The sequence below is a fragment of the Hippocampus guttulatus genome, chromosome 3 (assembly GCF_054856545.1).
Source record: "Hippocampus guttulatus isolate MCC_2025c chromosome 3, RoL_Hgut_1.0, whole genome shotgun sequence".
NCBI classification, from domain to species: Eukaryota; Metazoa; Chordata; class Actinopteri; order Syngnathiformes; family Syngnathidae; genus Hippocampus; species Hippocampus guttulatus.
In genome coordinates, this window is record NC_141263.1 from 23,295,882 (window position 1) to 23,315,438 (window position 19,557).

At 42.4% G+C, this 19,557-nt stretch overlaps 1 protein-coding gene across 2 annotated transcripts; it reads right to left on the minus strand.

Annotated features, from left to right (window-relative positions):
• Window positions 1-13: 13 nt before the first annotated feature.
• On the minus strand, window positions 14-18,714 carry thsd4 (thrombospondin type 1 domain containing 4). Of its 2 annotated transcripts, XM_086107507.1 has the most exons (16): window positions 18,668-18,714; window positions 18,519-18,585; window positions 17,677-17,933; window positions 16,470-16,788; window positions 15,276-15,378; window positions 14,403-14,539; window positions 7,814-8,018; window positions 5,868-6,043; window positions 5,538-5,787; window positions 5,305-5,434; window positions 4,617-4,821; window positions 4,366-4,539; window positions 3,304-3,477; window positions 3,052-3,231; window positions 1,823-1,967; window positions 14-1,751 (listed from the first exon to the last, which is right to left on the minus strand). In XM_086107507.1, the coding sequence occupies exons 1-16, from the start codon at window positions 18,694-18,696 to the stop codon at window positions 1,606-1,608; spliced, it is 2,697 nt and encodes an 898-aa protein (XP_085963633.1). In that variant the 5' UTR covers window positions 18,697-18,714; the 3' UTR covers window positions 14-1,605. The 2 variants fall into 2 exon arrangements, with proteins under 2 accessions (XP_085963633.1, XP_085963631.1); XM_086107505.1 differs by lacking the exons at window positions 14,403-14,539; window positions 15,276-15,378; window positions 16,470-16,788; ... (1 more) ...; window positions 18,519-18,585; window positions 18,668-18,714 and adding an exon at window positions 13,025-13,148.
• Between the last annotated feature and the right edge of the window lie 843 nt (window positions 18,715-19,557).

Sequence of the window (19,557 nt, forward strand, 5' to 3'; positions counted from 1 at the left end):
AGAACCACCACATTTATAGGTTTGTGAATGCATTGCAACGTATAATGATGATTGTGTGGTTGGGATGAAGACTTACAAGCTAGTCAGTTAGCTAGCTAATGATTAGCTTGTAAGTCTATTACTTAAAAGTTGGTTAGTAAGTTGGCTTGTCAACCCGTCAATCTTTTAGAGTACCAGTAAATTCGTGATTCATTTACAAGTGACCTTTGAAGATGAAATTTCAGATAAATTGGAAGCAATTTATCGGTCATACCAATACAGTGGACCCCTGCTATTGCTGGGGTTCTCGGGACTTGCCCGGCCCACAAATTGAGAAACTCAGCGTATAAATGATGCAAAAATGTTTTTACATTAATGAAAAATGAAGTGTTCTCCACAAAAAAATGCAGGTTCACTGCTTCTCCCCCCCAAAAATAAATATTAAAAATATATATTTAAAACTGTTAACGGACAACAGTTAATTAGTTGGGGCGGTTTTTGGATCATGTATCAATATACAGTACATGACATGTGCTCAGAATGGAGGGTGGGGTTAGGTTGATGAATAAATTAACTGAGCAATGTAATTGTGCGAAGTAATCAATGGAGCTGTGACCTTCCACCATAAAAAAAAAACCCCAAAAATTAGGATTCGGGTGCAATGGAACAAGCCAATGGGGGAAAAAAATTATATATATATTTTTTAACATCATCCTCTCCGGGATTCGATACATAAATAATTTGTGTTCTTGAAAAGTCTGTTTAAAAAAATGAAATTACACGAACTTACATATTTACAGCCAAGCCATGAATACTCATGTTCTGCTGTTCAGTTTAAAGATAGAGAGGCTGCATTTAAGAAAACTGGGAAATTCATACTTTTAATTTCACACATTTTAAAGCGCGTCAGAGTTCCAACCAAGTACATAGTACCAATCGATGTAGCCCAACAGACAACTGTCACACAAAGCTTCATTTCAACTAGATTTACATGTACATAAGGGTGGGATGAGAAAGTAAGATAGCTAGATTGTCAGGCAAACGGTTAACTCATTCAGTACCAGCCAATTCTGGACCAAGTCTGAAAAGACGTTTAAAAACGTCTTTGGGAGTGAATGAGTTAAAAAGGGAAGATGTTTTTTTTAAATAGTTAGCTATAGTTAGTTGTTTAAATAAAAAAATAGGGTAATTCCAAATTCCCAGTGTTCTTGAATGCGTCCTTGACTGTATGCACATTTGTAGGCTACACAGCCTATGAATTTGGATAGCCGTCAAAGGCATAATTTCCGACGCGCCTCGACCACACACCAGTGTCCGAATTCACAACGGGCCCTGAGGCTTGCTTCGAAGCACACTTTTGTAGCCTACGTTGCTCTGCTTTTCTTCTACGGCGTTCTTCTGGGCTAGGACTAATTCGCCACAGTTCATGCGGTCCACGCAAGCTACATGAGCAGGAGCCTTCGAAGGACCCAGACCGCAAAAGGTCTTCAAGAACGCACCCGACAAATGTGGACAGAACTTTTGAATAGATTAACAGAGGCCATTTCCTCAACTTGGTGCCATCTGTTGAGTGGATTTTCATTGTTTGCTGCATGCAAATGTTTTTACTTCCTGTCCCGATGAGTGTTAGCTGCGCCCCTTGTGGACCACGGAGTGTCTGTGGGGGTGGCGAGAGCAGGATGCGCAGCAGGTCTTCTTGTAGTAGTCGTAGACGCACAGGCGGGCCTGGACCACCACGTTGCAGTTGAAGTACTCGTCTTTGCAGTGCTGGTCTGCGACGGAAATGTCACAGGGCTCAGGGTCGGAATCAAGCAAAGCAATTGGTGCGGTTTTTCGGACCAACCTATTTGAGATACACAAGGTTCGGGGTTGCAGTCTTCCCGTTCAGGCGGTTTGAGCCGCTCCTCACAGCTAGTGCTGGACTGCATATCTTCGGAAAGACAGCGCACCTCACGCACACGGAATCCTCGCTCGCAGGTTTTAGAGCACTACGCGGAGTCGAAAGAGACATTTGATAAACCTCTCAATTTTTACGCTTGAAATATCCACCTTCATGAAATTGCAATACTTCTGCCTGTAAAAATGATATATCAAGTGTTTTAAACTAAGGTTAGATTTCAAAGTAGGGTTTCGGATAAGGGCTAGGTTTCAAATTAGGGAATTAAACTAAGGTTGTGGTTTCAAAGTAGGGTTTAAAATACAGCTCATTTCAAAGGAGGGTATGAAACTAGGGCTGCGGTTTCAAAGTAGGATTTTAAACTAGGGTTAGGGCTTCAAAGTAGGGTTTTCGATTAAGGTTAGGGTTTCAAATTAAGGTTTCAAAATCGGGTTAGGTTTTCAAAGTAGGCTTTTAAACTACTGCAAGAGTTTCAAAGTAGGGTTTTAAAATATATATAGGGTTTTAGGCTAAGGGTGGGTTTTCAAAGTAGGGTTTTAAACGAGGGTCAGAGTTTCAAATTAGAGTTTCAAGCCTGGCGTCTGCATAGGGTGGGGCCACTGCCTGGCCAACCACCTGAGGGGGAGCATCCACAGCACCATGCTCGGTGACCAAAGTTTTTCGGGGTCGGCGATTGTCAGTGAAGGGGCATCCTGTTGGCAATAAGGATGTGTCAACATGGCTAAACTGCCATCCTCCGCCAACCACCCTCAACAACAATTTTTTGGGGGGGTTTTGTGGGTGGCCCTAGGCATCCTGTGTGCTTTGCACGCCACTGCCTTTAACATGCTTGTCTATAAGTTTCTCTCTAAACCTCTGGGACAATTCTTTCCTTGCTTCCTGTGGTCCATGTTCGCATGTTTACACACCATGTCACCACCTAGCAAAGTGCCGAATTTCACCCTTTAAAAAGGTCGATTGACTGCTTCTAAATTTGAAGACACCACTGATGCTAACTAGAGAACACGCCTTGCTTGAACATGTCCCAATGGTCTAATAATTTCATTCTCACTTTCTTCATCTATTTGTTTAACCTTGGTTTGACTTCTTTGATAAGAAGTTGTTATTAAATGAGGAAACGATCCAGGTTGTGTATGATGATGCCGCGTGATGGTACGCAAGGGGGCGTCACTCACGGCGCTCCAGTCGGTGTAGTACCACTTTGCCCCGCACGCTTTCACGTTGCAGCTCTGCTGGCTGAGCGGTCTTTCCAGCGACGAGCACTCGTACTGGGGCGCCACGGCAACCGTGTCTCGGGACCTCATGAGACACACCACCGCCCGCTCCTGCTTGCCCACGCCGCACTCTGCGGAACACTGGCAAACAATCACATGCAACTTTAATGTTGCTTGAAAAGTCACGCGTTTGTCCCCGTTGAGTGTTCATACCTGGCTCCAGGGGCCGGTGAACCACTCAATGGCGTTGTCGCAAGGGCCCGTGTCACACACTTGAGAGTCGGGAGGTCGCTCGCTGCCGCAACCCTCCAGAGGGAGGCTGCTGATGTGATTGGTCAAGCACAAGACATCTCGCGTTCGTACGCCCCTCCCGCACTCGGCAGAACACTACAAGAAAAGTCGCTGTTTATTTATATTTCACCGTAAACATCACATTTACAGATGCTTCATCTACTCTGCGGGTATATTGGGGTAACTATGAAAGCGTATGGGATGTAAAGAATATGATTTTTTTTTCAGTCACGATTTTTGTGTTTTTGGGAGGGAAACATTTTTTGTGTTGGAAAAAACAACACAAAAGAATTTCAATGAATCAATCATAAAAATGTACTTTCAGAATGATGAAGCAATTTTCACTTAATTATTATTATTATTATGATTTTTGTTGTATTAATCAAATATATGACCAGCACTTCTTCTTTTCAATAAATATTTTGGAAATGGAAACTGAATCACTTTCATTAACATTAAATTTTCCCCAGTTCACAAATATATTTTAAGTTAATTACATGGCTGTTAACTATCCTCTTACCAGTAATAAATTAATTTAAGCAATTAAAATCCATTGATTATGAAATCAGTCATTTTTCCACTCAATGGTGGTAAATGGTGTCTAGTGGGGATACAAAATTGCGGGAATTTTCAAATTGGGAAACTTTCAATGAGAATACATGGGAATGAATCAAGAATGTACAACAATGAAGCTCGGCTCACAATAGGAAGGAAACTTTAAAATTGTTGGCCAAGTACTGTATTATCCCGAGTTAACCAGATTGCATGCAAGTACAGCCGAATACAGACAGTATCGACTGTACATGCATTGTGCATTCATCAGTCACACGCACAGATGTTTTCCAGAATGTGGACTTTTCGCAAGGGAAGAGGGGTTCTTTCCATTTCACATTTTACATGGGACATTTGTATTCATTTTAAATGGATCGGGATGAAGGGGATGAGTCAGCGTGAACGGAAACGCTGGTTGCATGTGTGTGATACCTTGGTGCCCCAGTCTGTGTAGAACCAGCTCTTGGCGCAGGCGCCCATGTCGCAGTTCTCCACATGGGCCGGCCTCAGGTTCATGTTACACTCCGTGTCGGGGACGTTGTCGCCTATGTTGCTCACGCAGCGGACGTCCCGCCACCTCTGGCCCAACCCGCATGGCACCGAGCACTGCGGGGACACAAATTGCCACCGTGAATGAAGCATGCAATCAATCATCCTTGCCACGACTGACAGCTGACACTCACGGCACTCCACTCTGAGCGGATGTGCCACTCGCTGCAGATCTTGGTCTGGCAGGTGCCGGAGGTCTCGGGCCGCTGCAGGTGCCCGCAGCGGCCGACGTGCACATTGTGGGTGCGGTTGGCGTAGGTTTGGCGACACAGGATCTGACGCTGTTGCGTGCCCAGACCGCACGTCTTGCTGCATTCCGACCACTCACCGATGTCCCAGCTGACAAAAGGCAAGAATCAATCGCAAACAAGGAGTTCTGCTTTACTCAACTACAGAAAAGACCAAGCCTTTATTCGGAGAAAGAGCTTCATATTTTACAGAGTAATTTTATTTTTTGATATTCTTTTTTTTCATATTTTTCCACAAATAATACAGTAAGTGTAGTTTATATATACAGTATATATATATATATATATAGAATAGAATAGAAAAATAAATAAATAATAAAATAGATTACATAATAAACAGAAATTGATTCATTCAAATATACACTTTGGTATTTTACAAGATAATATGTATCATAAATGTTATAAAATATGTACATTTAATGAATATTGTTCACCAAATTAAATACAAATTATAATACAATATACTGTATATTTGTTATAATAAATGTGATATTGCATGTACAGTGTAAAAATATTTATAACAATACATAACGTTTGAAGAAACAAGATACAAATGAAGACACAATTGACTCACAATGCAGGACAGGCTTGAAGGTTGCACGCTTCCTCCTGCGGCACTGGTTTACTGCTGTCGTCGCACAAAGCGTCCTGGACCTGGATCTGCTTCAGCCGGTGTATACAGTGGAAGATGGGATACCTGAAACCTACAAATGGCAATGACCAGCCGGACATGTACATTCAAAACGATGCAGAAGGTCCACCCGTGAAAAGACACCATCAAGCTCAATATGAAAAGAGTCAGCTCACCTTTACCACAGGAGGCGCTGCACTCGCCGGTGCCAGCCATCTTCCAGCCGTATTCCCGTTGACGGCGTGGCGGCTGGTTGTCGTGACGATGAGGCGGGTACCTCCGCTCACCGGCCGGGTCGGAGTTTGCCTGCTGGGAATCGTCATGCCCCACTTGCTGCTCAGTCTGAGGGTCTTGTTTACCTTGCGGTGTCTCAGAGGCAACCACGTATTCGTAGTGAACCCCTGGGTTGGGCTGCTGGAAGATCAACTGGGGGAAGGAGAGAATTACCTCCATTAAAAATGTCTAGGAATAGCAATAGCGTATGTGCAATTGCGTTCTCAACTCACATAAATGTCCAGAATCTCATTGGTGGGCCCCTCGGCAAGGAGGGACTCCCCAGCAGTGCTGCTGATCTCATTGGGTCGGCGGTAAGTGAACATAGTGCCCCCGCCCTCATACTTGCCCGGCCGGTCAATAGCCCAGTTGCCATTGACGATGGAGCGTCCAGAGCGGCTTTGGAGCGCTGCAGGAAACACAGTCTTTAATAACTGCATCGTCTCTTACGGGGAAAATGCTTGCCACAGTTCACTCCCAGTTTGAATTTTTTTTTTTTCGCCCAATAGGAAATTACAGCTACAGAAAATTCCTGCGAGTAGAAAAGAAGTGTATAAAGACATGTTTTTTAAATTTTATATATATATATATATATATATATACTGTATATAAAACATTAACAGGAAATTAATCACTGTTTTTTTAATTGACATAAATAAAATTTAAATGAGAAAAAAATAATTTCGTTTTTTTTGTTTGAAATACAAATATTCTACTTCATGGATATATGAATTCAAACCCGAAGCGCAGGTTCAACATTATTTTAGATTTCAATAATATAAGTGTAGAAATGAGTTGAAAAACATTCAACTTGAAAACCTCAGAACTGTGCATGTAAATTGGCAAGTGTGAATTGCACAACATCTTTAGTAACGTTACACGTCACTGCTATTAGTCCAGGTTAACTTTGACAACAAGTGATGTCCGATTATATCACAGTATACTCTTACTTTTTTGAACAGCACTTATTAAGAATACTCCTTCTTCTTTTGGAGTAAGTGTCACAAAAATAGCCAAAGAATAAGCCAGATGTGCAGCGTTGGGGACTTTTATTTCGAGGAAAACATTGGTCAGATGCTGAATGGCACAACTTCAGAGGTGTGCGTGACTAACTTTGAAAACCTAACGCAATCCTGTTTCACTGGCAGACCTTTTTGGCCACAAGGCTCAGTGGATTAAGGAAAAGAGAACATTAAAAATCCATTAAGAGGGTAACTTTAGACTTGTAAAAGACGGTTTGGATCAAGTGGAAGCACATTAGGGCCCAAAAAAAAGAGACCCTCTGAGGGAATACGTGGGATGTGTTTGTTCATGAAAAATCCATTATGAACCAGGTTGTTCTATATTACTTGAGTGGGTATACATACGTTTCATAAGTTTCACACAGAAGGTTGCAAACTTCATCATCACTAACATATCATTGTTTACTTGAATAAGCCACATGCTGCTTCGCCTCGCTTTTATAATGAGATCACACGTAGTCCAGACTGCTGTCGTGAACTCCCATGACAGAAACCTTTAACTTTGTAGATTCTGATTCACAAAGAACTTCGAACTTAATTAAAGAAAAAAAAAGTGGTTAAGGCTTGGGGTTTTATTCAAAGTGTGCACTTTCATCGAGGGAGGGGTCGCGGTGCAGGTTTTAGGGTTTTACCATTAAACTGGGTTCTGGCTCTCATTAAATGACATTCCAATAGCTGCTTGAGAAAATGGTGAACACCGGTTAAAAACATTAAACGGACTATTGGTTTATCAAAGCAAGTAATGGCTCAGCTTGCGAACGTCACATGACCAAATTCAGAAAAAAGGTGAGCCATGATGTCACTTTCAGTGGACAGCAAGTGGCAAAATGGCCGCCCCACCAGAGATGGATAAAAACGTGTTTTTTCATCTGCTTTAATTCATGTTCCGCAAACGCAATCTGAATCCCAAAGTGTTTAGACCAATGGGGTCACATAGAACATATTACAGAAAAAAAAACATGCTGAGCTTTTCTTTGGCTTTTTGTGCTATTATTTAGTTTATTTTCAATTATATAGTAAATATGGTTGACTTCTCTTCGTATGCGTATTTCAGTTATAAAGACTAAAATGCTACTATTGTTTTTACACTCTACACAAAAAAGTCTGGACTTTTTCTTTGTTGTTGGGATTTTTTTTTTTTTTTTTTAAATTCCCACCAAGGTAATTGCGGCTCTTGGCCATCTCAGTGACGTTGATCTTGGTGGCTCCTGGTGGAATCTCAGCGATCTTATGGTAGCCGATCTTGGTCAGAGAGTGGCGGAAGACTCCCGAAACGACCCGGCAGGTAGCGTTGTCGCCGCCGCACACGCCGCACTTGTCCATCACCTTCCCAGAGCCCAGAAAGCCATCACAGCCTGGATTCTGTGAGGTGCACCAAGAGAGGAGTGTTAGACAGCTAGTTCATGTGAGAAAAAAAAGCCCAGCGCTCAAAGCAAATATGGTGAATAGGCAATTGGCTGTTATCCTGCAGACGAATGGAATAAGCTGCCAACAGAACTGAACTCAGCTCTATCACAACAGACACTGGAGCTGACGTCATGTCACTGATGGCAGGATACTGTGTCGCCGTGTAAAAGTGCACACAGTTGCGGCAATATTCAACGTTTACTGGGTTCGGTGTAAACAAACAAAGGCGGATAATTGCCCAGTCTTGATCTTCTTTCCGCAGTTTTGCAGGAGCAAAGGAGGATGAATTCCGTTTCATCTTTTAAAGCTATCTTTGATAAGACAACTATGCAGGATCTCTGTATGAAACAGAATGTCAGGACATTGGTGTGTCATCTAATTATCTGATTGCGGGATGCCGCGTCACTTTGTCAAAGCACAAAAACAGTTGAGGCTGCTACCTAAAAGACATGTCAGTCCATTTCTATTGAATGTTTCCAATGAGCACATCATCCAACAAATAAAAAGTCCCCCAGTGGAAAAAAGAATAAAAACACAGCAATGAAGAGCTGCTAGTGACATGGCGAGCATTAAACAGCTCAACCGTGTCAGCGTAAAATCCATCACACCTCACACGACATCATCACAGTAGTCAAACGCTCCCCCCATAAAACAAACGCTGACACGAGGTCTTCCACGGCCACTCTGACGGCAACAACGCATCTCTATGGAAACGCGGCCTGATTTATGGATCCATAATCTGACTCGTCGATGAAATCTCATTCAACCACGAAAGCAAAAACATGTGAGGCGCCTTACGGGAAGACTCATAAAGTCTGAAAATCATGTTGAAACAGATGCCTCAACTTTTCAACTTTTGTGACCGCGACATGATAGAGTCGTAGCTTAGCAGCTGAAGGATTCGACATTCGAGACATGTATTGTCTTGCTCATAAGAAAAAAAATTGAAAAAGATCATGCTCGAAGACATCAGAACAAAAACAATGTCAACCTGCAATGGGTCAGAGGAGACAAAGTATCATCTGCATCTTGAAAAGTCAAACTTCAAAATATTTTATTTTGAAATATTTAACTTTTCATGTTTGGTTCTCTGGTCTGTGCCCTTTGAATCCAAGGGTGTCCCCGATTTCATCGGCAAATTTGCGTGTTTCCTGTTTCAAAGCATGGACGAGACGTGAAGTGCTGCAGCAAGCAGTCTCACCTCCCCTCAGATTGCGCAATCCCTCATTAGCTGGGCGGAGGCTCCAATTTTCCAGTCATGCTAGTGCAATGTATATCGACATGGCTCATCTTTAGTCCTGCTGATCACACGAAACTAAAGAGAAAAGCGGGGTGAAGCAAACAGTGCTCTTGCCACACTGAAGGGGGCGTAAGTTCTTTATGCAAATACAACTGCCGTTCACTACCTCCAAAATCTTAAAAATATTCTCTAAATGATAAAATAACACCAACGCTGGAGGAATTGCTTCAGACATCAGGTCAGAAAGTAAGCCCATTTTCACACCGAAAGTGATACCCATCAGGACCAGCTTATTAAAATTCATATTTTGTGCTCTACTTAGTAATTTAATGACTTGCCTCTAATGAATGGGTTACAATGGCTAATATGTCTATCTAAGCTGCAAATGTAATGCTCATTACGGCCAAATATGTGTGTGAAAAGAATGCTGATATATGCTTTTAATCCGTTTTTAATGTCAGGGTGCCGTGCCACTCTGTTCGGCTTAGAAATGAGTACATCCGAGTCTAATGTGAGCACCTCGCTTGCATATCATTGGTTCATGTGGTGTATGTAGACCGAAGCTCAATTTCGCTCACAACATGCGGAGCTTCAACATACTCAAGAAGTAGCACAGAATCAGGGCAATAAGTGAGTTAGTTATTTAAAATAGTGAGTTTTTCTGTGAATAGAAATGTTTAAAAAATAGTGCTCATTCGAGCGTCGTCGTCTGCCGAGGCTGAACAAAGTGTAAGGAAATGTATGCGCTCTCATCCTTCAGCTGCCGGGGCCCGTGAGTGAAACATAGCACGACACAGCCACTTCAATGAAGATGTCAGTGAAGCATTCAAAACCGTCAATGAGAAATATTTACTTCGTTGGACACAGAACTCAAGCCTGAAAAAAATTATGCTCGATGATAGCGGTTGCTTTGCTAGCAACAAAGAAGACGTCAATAAACGTGTACTGTTTAAAATAAGTTTAATTACATCGGTAGTATAGATGCTGAACAGTTATACTTTAGGTAGATTCCAAATGGCTTTTGTTTTTTTTGTTTTTACGACAGTATATTGAAGTGAGTTGAAAAGTATCAGTGAGATAAAAGTAATTGCTTGCCACCTTCTTGTGGCAGGGATTGGTAGTTATAAACCTTTTGGAGGGGGTATCAATTTCTTGCTGATAATGGCTGTAAAACCTTAAAAAGCTAACACGAGAATGTGACTTTGTAAAACAGAAACATTTGCTGCACCTAAAGTTATTGTATTTTTTTTCTATTTTCTCTCAGTCTTTTCTGGCTCCTCGCTGCCATCTGAATGCTTTCTCTAGTAAAACCATGGCGAAACCATGTTTCGTTTCAATGCGATTGTTGAAAGCGGCATTGAAGCCCACCTTCATCTGGAAGTGGTTACCAGCGGAGTCAAGTCTGAAAACAAGAGGGTCTTAAAACTAAATCCTGCCGGTATTTTTCCCACACGGTACCTCTTAGTACCATGTGGAAGTTTGATCCAAATATTGATACCAACCGGTATTGATATTCAATATTCATGGGGGAAAAAAAAGGATTTGAATTACTGGAATGGACGATACTGGTTCTGGAATTTACTTGTTAGCATTCATACCAAATATTGCAGTTTCGCAGACGCTTGGGCCTCGGGTGCTTATATACTCTTCAAACAATAATAGCAGAGTTAAGCACTCTGACATTCAGACGAAGGATTACAGCAATCCTATCTCAGCAAACCTAAATTCCACAACCAACCAAGCTTTGTGGTTTATATAGTGTAAAGTCCTTAAAACAAACATATGATACCAGCAGTAAATGTAAGGTTTTTAGATTAATTAAAATACAAACTATGAAGGACTTATATGTATCTTGGTGCGAAACACTTTCCTTCCCAAAACTAGTAGTTTTTATTTCAAATAGGGAACGATGTTAAAAACACATTAATTTCAATCAAATACAGCAAAAGTGGGGCATTTAATTGCATTTTCAAGACTATTTCAACACTTCAGGCGAAAAGGAAACTTAAAACAACACATGTAGCTAAGCACGGACAACAGAGCTAACGTTAGCGTGACCTGGATTTGTTCTTGTGCTCCACGCAAGTCTACAAGTTTGCACCAGCTAACTGCAGACAGCAGTCGACTTGAAAATAAAAAGCTATTAACTCTGCTGTGGTGAATCAAAGACTACTAAATGGAGGAATCTGGAAGCAAAATTATTTTTTTTTCTTGAACCACTGGACCCATTATTAGGTGTCCCTTTCTTGGAATTATTGGAAAAAGAAAAAGTGTGCCAGAACAAGCCCTGGAATTTGCCTGACATGGTTGCTTGAAAACAAAATGGCCGACTTCCTGTTTTTAATTTCAGGAATGGTTCAAGAGTCTTTTTATTGCAGATTTATTTATTCAGCTTTTAATTTATTTTGTATCTATTGGTTTTATTGATTTATTTGACCTCTTATTTTAATTGACTGCATTTTTTGAACTCACACATTAATTCACCGTTTGGTGTTATCTATTTAGTTGTTGTTTTTTTTAATGGACTTCATATTTTGGCCTTTGTGTGTTTTACAGTGAAATGAATTAATCAAACTAGTTTTACTTTGCCACCGACTTCTACCCTATTGGTTTCAGTCGGATTTATTGGGATGGAACCAGGATACACTGCAAGCAAGTCTTAATGACGAATATGACGGTAATCTAATTATCAAGGGAAAAAACGTAAACTGATGCTGTGAAGACCAAACAGAATAGAGCCACAGTGCAATACTTTAAGACCTATTTCCGAGCAAGGGGTGAAAGGCGAATTTTTTTTATGGACACGCTGTGATCCGTAGAGCTCTTCACACGCGCAAACACAAATAAGATCAAATGTTTTCTTGCGAGCTTTGACATAGCATCTGGAAATGCCATAAACGTTCTTTTGAGAATACCCAGCCAACATCGAGGAATGTATAGTGATGACTTGACGGGATGCTGAATCTGGAAGTCAACTTAAATGGAAGGTTGCGTTCAACGTGTATGTGCCGCCCACGTGCCGGTATAGCCGGTGATCTTGAAGCAAAATTTTTGACGTGGCGTTAGCACTTAAAAGTGACAATGACACAGTTGCCTCTCAGCATGTGTTGTTGATGTCACAATACTGTGACCCTCTTTTACATTGGCGAATGTGTTCCACAAAATCTGCAATATAGAGAAACCAAAGTTTGGTGTTTTTCTTGAACTATTGTACCAAAAAAAATTTCTCTCATCTTTATTATTGTAATATTTTGATCTAATTTTCACAATATTAAAATCAAAATCTTGATTAACCTGCATCAGTGTCCTCATAGTATTAGTGCATTTCTGAGATTAAGACTTCATTCCAATACGCTCCAACTACAAGTAGCTTCTGATTTACGACCAGTGAGTAGGTGGTGGATGGGGGGGGGGGGGGGGGGGGGGGGGGGTCACGCTTGCATGACCGACCCCAGGCACTTCACATCATCAGTCAATCAGGGCTGAGCTAAAATGGCAGTGACATGCTAATTCCAGCTAGTCCTAACAGAGTCACCTCCACTTCTACACCTTCATAACGTCTACGAGACCAAGACTAGTAAAGTCCAAGTTGTGGACCAAAACAGAAAACCTGCACTGGAGCTACTCTGACATCCAGTTAACCCAAGGCAACTGACAAATAGCAACGGGTTGGTCTAGTTCTTCCAACCTTCTGACAGGTAACGCAAAAAGCAGGTCCTACCTGAGACCTTGGCTTCCCCTGCACGTGGAGGCACGCCAGGAGCAGCAGGCTCGGTACTGGCAGCATTCTCCGCAAAATGTTACAAAATTGTAACGCTCTCAAGCCCCAAAAACGCCACCGACCATCCCTTACGAGCTCTTACTTGTAAAAGAGAGCCGGGGAGGAGGTGCAGAGGAGGGGTGAGGGAGATGAGGGTTTGCGGGGGCTTTTTTAGAATCGAGAGTGAGCGGACGGTTAAAGGGGAATTGGGAGCCCACTGAGGTGTTTAGAGAAATATTTGCATGGGAAAACCACGGCCTCGTAACTATGAGGTATTGTGCATGACTGGATTCTCTTTCTGAGACTGTTTTCAAGTGACTGAGTCACTCCTAACATACAGGATGGATGAATAGATAGATAGATAGATAGATAGATAGATAGATAGATAGATAGATAGATAGATAGATAGTTATTCTGTATATCTGTCATGGCTGAGGCGAGGACTCGTTTGTGGGGTTTTTTTCCCCTTATCATTTTACAGAAATGCATCACAGTCAAGGGGACAAGCACACAGCTGTTCCATTGTTTTCTTGGTTGCATCATTTGTTGCTAGGCAGACTTCATAGGACTCATGACATTATACAAACATTATGTTAGCTGTTTGCTGTACCTGAATTCTGGATTTATTTTACTCTGCCTTTGTCTAGCTACCCTAACAGTTCCGTCAAAGAAAATAATTCAAGTTTAGTGCTGGATTTGAAATGAGCCGAATAGTTGATAGTCGCATTCCAGCAGATGTTTTGAGGTTATCGCCAGTCAATGGGGGATGTTTCTGAGCAGCATGGCTCAAGCAGCTGAGAGAATCCAAAGGACAAATGAAAGAAAAATGAGAATAAGTAAGAAGATGGTGCAGATGTGAACGCACCACTGTGGATCACAACATTCATGTTGTGAGTTTGCTCCCACGCAACGAAGTGTCGGGCCAAATGCGGCAGGTGTGTTTCAGCCATTTGGATTGAAACACGGTAAACTTCCTCTGGACCTCAGCTTCACTCCAAAGGAATCATCTGAAACTATCCTGCCCTCTTGTGGCCACAATCAACCCCCATCTGAGCACCTTCATTTTTGATGCTGTGTCCAAACCTTTTCAAATCAAGACCATTAAAAAATGTTATATAATAATAAAATAAAATAAAGTCAGGTGACCCAGGACACGCTGGAGAGACTATGTCACCCAGCTGGCCTGGGAACGCCTAGGGATCCCCCGGGGAGAGCTGGAAGAAGTAGCTAGGGAGAGGGAAGTCTGGGCTTCCCTGCTAAAGCTGTTGCCCCCGCGACCCGGCCCCGGATAAGCGGTAGAAGATGGATGAATGGATGGATGAAAGTCAGGTGATCTTACCGTGCACTTTCCTGCTACACACACAGAAGAATTGTTGGGTCCGCATGGCGTGCCATCAATCACCTTGTCAGATAGTCGCACGTAAAACCGAAAGCCAGCAGCTCGACAGTTGAGCTCGCAGTCCTGGTCCCCCGCAACTAAAAAACATGGACAATTTACATTTGAAATCTAGTCTGGGCGGCAATTCACGCTCCACAACCATATCTGTAGTTTTATATTATAAAAATTCATACTTCCGTACATCGTCTTCATACACTAATGCCAAGCATATTTTCGGCTTGATATTCGGCAACAATCACATAGTTTCTGATTTCCTTTGCAACCTTTCCTCCTCTGCTGTTTTTTGTGCTCACAACACATCACAAATCGAGAAAGGGAAACTAATGCGCAGTTGGGACAGAGACTTAGGAAAATGTTAAGTCGAATGCTGGAAAATGTTTTATAACTGTACCGTCATACCGAAAAAACAAGTATTACTTTGGCGCCATCTAGTGGAATATTGGGGTTGTTCTTGTGTTTAATTCTTTGATGGCGTAAATGATATGGATGAATTTATTGTTGAAATTATTATTAAAAAAAGAGTAAGATACAGATGTTAACTCATCATAAATGGACAGAAATGTGTTCTGTAACGTGGGTTCATGCTTGTGTACACACTAGATAAATGGTTTTGATGATTTATAATCCCCTCCGCTGTAAGTGTGTTGCCAACATGTAAGGCATCTTTTTGCAATCACAAACCACAATTCAGTAGTTCCCGGCCCCTTATTTCCAACAAATAGTGGGTGTTTCACTACAATTATGATACGTGACTTTCACATTAGCACATTCCTGTGTTGTTTAAATTTTATTTTTACATGCACACTATGGTACCTTCGCTGAAAGGCTCCCAAGCATACAGTCTACCCATGAAAGGCTTCTTGTCATGTGTGGCACACTGAGCCGCTCTGATGGGTTTGCTGGATGCGGGACAAGCCTAAAAACACATGATAACATCATTCATAATAATAATAATAATAAAACCGCAGTTTATGGGCTGGCATGAGGTGAAGACATGGTGAAAATGGATTGGAAAACCCACCTTCTGGATGGGATAACGCTAATATTTCTTCTTCACCAGATCATTACTTTAAATACACACACAGATTTACAAGGACCTGCTGTTTACTTCCAAAGGGGTACGCCAAGGTTATGTATACACGCGGAAAAAAAAACAACGTAATTCATCAAGCAGGAAGAAGGGGAGGCAAAAGTTACTCGTCGATCAGTTTGCTGTTAGAAAGAAGACCCGCCGACTCCTCAATTTAAACAATCGTCAGCTCTGATTTACTTTACGCTCGTGATGTTATGCAGAACCGTAGGGGCGTGTTACATTTCAAAGAGTTCACTGAGTCATTTTAGAAGGGGAAGCTCTGGGGAAAAAAACTGCAGGAAGTCAACACTCACTGGTCACATCATGAGGTCACAAGGGTCGCGGAGGGTGCCGGAACCTATCCCAGCCGTCTTCGGGCAGTAGGCGGGGGACACCCTGAGCTGGTTGCCAACCAATCGCAGGGCACACACAGACGAACAACCATCCGTGCTCACACTCGCACCGTGGGCCAATTTAGAGTGATCAATCAGCCTGCCATGCATGTTTTTGGGATGTGGGAGGAAACCGGAGTACCCGGAGAAAACCCACGCTAGATCTGAGTATTTCAGACCTAAATTCCTTTTATAAGACCTAAATCTAAAACTTCTGAATGTTGATGAAATGTGGGAAATTTTAAGCAAAAGACTTTTCAAGTTCATTGTCTATTTTTAGAGATTCCAGATGGCAGTGTAAAATAATGCAATCCAAAACGAACTTATATACATACACTCAACAAGATAAAACATTGATTGAAATGATTATTTTTATCCGTCAGTATTTATTTCAGCACCAATTCAGGCAGGACGGCAAAAAAAAAAATAATAATAATGTAAACGGTGTAAAATGCTGCTGAATGCTCTAAAACGGGGAGAAGGCGCTACGTATAATATCGAAGTTAAAACATGATATGAGTTTATTCAGTTGGCCATTGGTACCTCACGCTCGCAGATTCTGTGGCGATTGACCTCTCCCGCACAAGACGAAGCCGGGAGAGGTTGGTAGGGTCGCTCCAGTTGTTGCGGCGGCTCCTGGGATCGGGAACCCTGCCCGCTCGAAGGAACCCCCATCTGGCCCGGCTGGTAGAGCGGCGCCCAGTGGCTCTCCGTGTGAGGTCCGTGGTGGGAGCTGAAGCCACCGTGAAGGGGGACAGCGGACCGTCTCTGTCTGTCAGGTTGAAACTGCCGCACACTTCCGGAAGCCTGCGACGGAGCTCTTCCATAGCCGTACCTGCCCGGGACGATGGCACTGATCCTCCTGAAGTCATTTAGGCAAGTGGTCAGCAAGGCCTTCTCTGCTGGCCTAAAAGCTTTCCATGAGAAGAACCGACCTCTATTTCCAACCTAAGTTCTAATATCTCGGTTCCTAAATGTAGTTTTGGGGTAATATACACCTTCGGGCTGCGGTTCTGCAGCGATAAACTTAAAAAAAAAAAAAAAAAAAAATCTCTAATTTCGGCGCCAATAAAGTCCCCTTCAGCAGCCCCCGCCCCTTCCCCAATACCCCTCGTTGCTCAGCTGTCAGCGTGATTTGTTTAAACAGGAAGGACTGCAGATCCCAAAGCTGCCAAGCACCGTCTGAGTCCTGGACTGTCTTGAAAGAGGAGCTTTGCAAAGGAAAGAAGAGGGCAAGTGGGGGGGGGGGGGGGGGGTTCCGTCCCGCGGCCCAGAGCAACAGCCATACAGAGTCACTTTCGGAGCCGACTGGTCAGCATGAAGCACAGACGTTATTCCCAAAAAGACCAGAGAACACGTAACTGTTATAAGCGATTGGGAAAAGTAGCTTTTGACTGTTGGTTGCTTCTTGATGGTCTAGTGCATGCAGAATTTGACATTTAGGAGGGCGGCCTTGGCTCAGTCGAAGAACTTGGCTCAGAGACCGGGCCAGTTACGTTCATTTAAGACACTTAATTCTCTTTGATGCTTCCAAAAAAACAAAAAATACCTAAATTAGATTTGTTGAAGACTCTTAACTGTTTTTGATGTTCACAAAAACATGGATGTTCATTTTGACAAAAGAGTAAATCATCTTTCATTTTAGGTTTCTTGAAGACTCGCTGTGATGTTGATGAAAACCTAACACATCACACATTGTAAGGTGCATCAAAGTTTTAAATTGTCTTTGGTGTTCACAAGACATGAGTACCTGCGTCCACCAGATGGTCTCCTATTCCCTTCATGACGGCCGCCATCCTGATAGATGGAAACTGAAGGCCTCAAGGCTGAGATGACGTGGCCTGGATGCAGGGGAAGGTAGACCTTCAGACATGGTCTACTCTGCCCCTGCACGCCACCTCCACATGTCAGGGAACAGGCTGACCAGGGCCCCCAGGGACCCCAGGACCCTTGGATTCCTCCACGGTCTGCTTCAGAGACGAGCAGGGGCCCTGCCCTCTGGGGGACCTTATTGAGAACAACAATGAGATTTCCTCAGGTGGACATTTTTAGAAGCCAAACTCATCAAAATGCCGCTAAAAAAGTAGTGCAGTTCAAGTTTGAAGTCAAGTTTTTTAATTGAAGTCTGTTTGCTTGCAGCCCTTCTCAGTTTTGCCTCTGTCTCCCTTTGTTGTTTTCAATATTCAAAGACAAGTTTAGCGTAATTTGATAACAACATCATCTGCAAACATTATGAAAACCGTAGTGTAGGAATTGCAACTTATTTATACAGTTGTGTGATGGTTACGGATGTTAAAAAACAAACAAACGTAAAGACAGTGACCAGGTGCTCAAGTTCTTCCAGAACCTCCAGTTAGCCCTTGTGCTGATTTTGTGGCAGTTTGTTGACACAATAGCTTCAGCACCTACGTTTTTTTGGGAGCGTTCCTATTAGCTTTCCACACTTGTCGGGAAGCAGGAAAAAGGAGAGTCCTCTCACTCTGAGGCATTTGACGAACAAAGACGTGATTATGATGATACGTGCAGAGCCGAGGTGTGTTTGTGTGTGGATGGCACGTGTTTGGACTTGGGTGCAACCTCGGTCCCGCTCACCTTTCTGTGATGTGCGGCGTGTTGACACCTCACAGCCTCCAAGAGAAGTAAAAACAGTACCACATCCCTACAGAGCGAGCCGGTTTGAAGGGATTAGTTCCAGGCAAACAACACAATGCAACAATGGTGCCCCTTTAAGGAAACATTACCTGACAATCCACGTGTCGACTCCTTGCATTCTTGCAGGATGATGATCACACATGAATGCGAAATGACTAATTAGACGTGCTCAAACATTGAACTTAGTTTCATTCTGAATGTAATCACATCCAAGTGAACATGTGACAAGATCCTACAGGAGCACAACAAATTACAAACTGATTTGATAGTGCCGCATACAACATCTTAAATACGTACAATTTGAATGTAATGTGGAATGTGGATCATCTGGATTAAAGTTTGCAGTATAAAAAGCACTCTCACAGTACGAATGTGTACAGTATGTAAAGTGGATTTTCTATGTGGATGGAAACCTACTGCCAAAGTCGTCACTCTCACCAGGTCGTCAGGTAAGTTACCACCTCTCCTCTACATTTAACTGACTGACCATTCAAAAAAAATACAACATAAAACCAGTAGCATTCCATGTTTGGCAACTTTAGAACATGAGTAAGCCATGCTACCATAGCAGCCTAAGCTATAGTCTGTTTGTACGCATTACATTTCTTCATTATTTATATTGATATATATTTTTTAACTATAATAAATACTCTATAACTACATAAAACGACTATGTGCCTTTGAAAAGAAAAAAAATCCGGGTGGGAGGTAATAAAGCCAAATAATTGTTATTCATTAATTCAGTTGTCTTCAAGGCGTTTTTTAAAATACGGTTTGAAAAACGACGTGTAATTTAACTGCTCTTTTCTCCACATTTTGCAATGAAGACAGGGAATGGGAAGATCATAATAAACCCAGCGCGTTCAATAAGAAACACAACAAAAGATAACAGTTGAAGATTTACCTTGAGTGATCCTGGTACACTTGAACTCCAGTGGACTTCTACGGCAACATGTTCCAATCCGCAGTCTCCATGAAC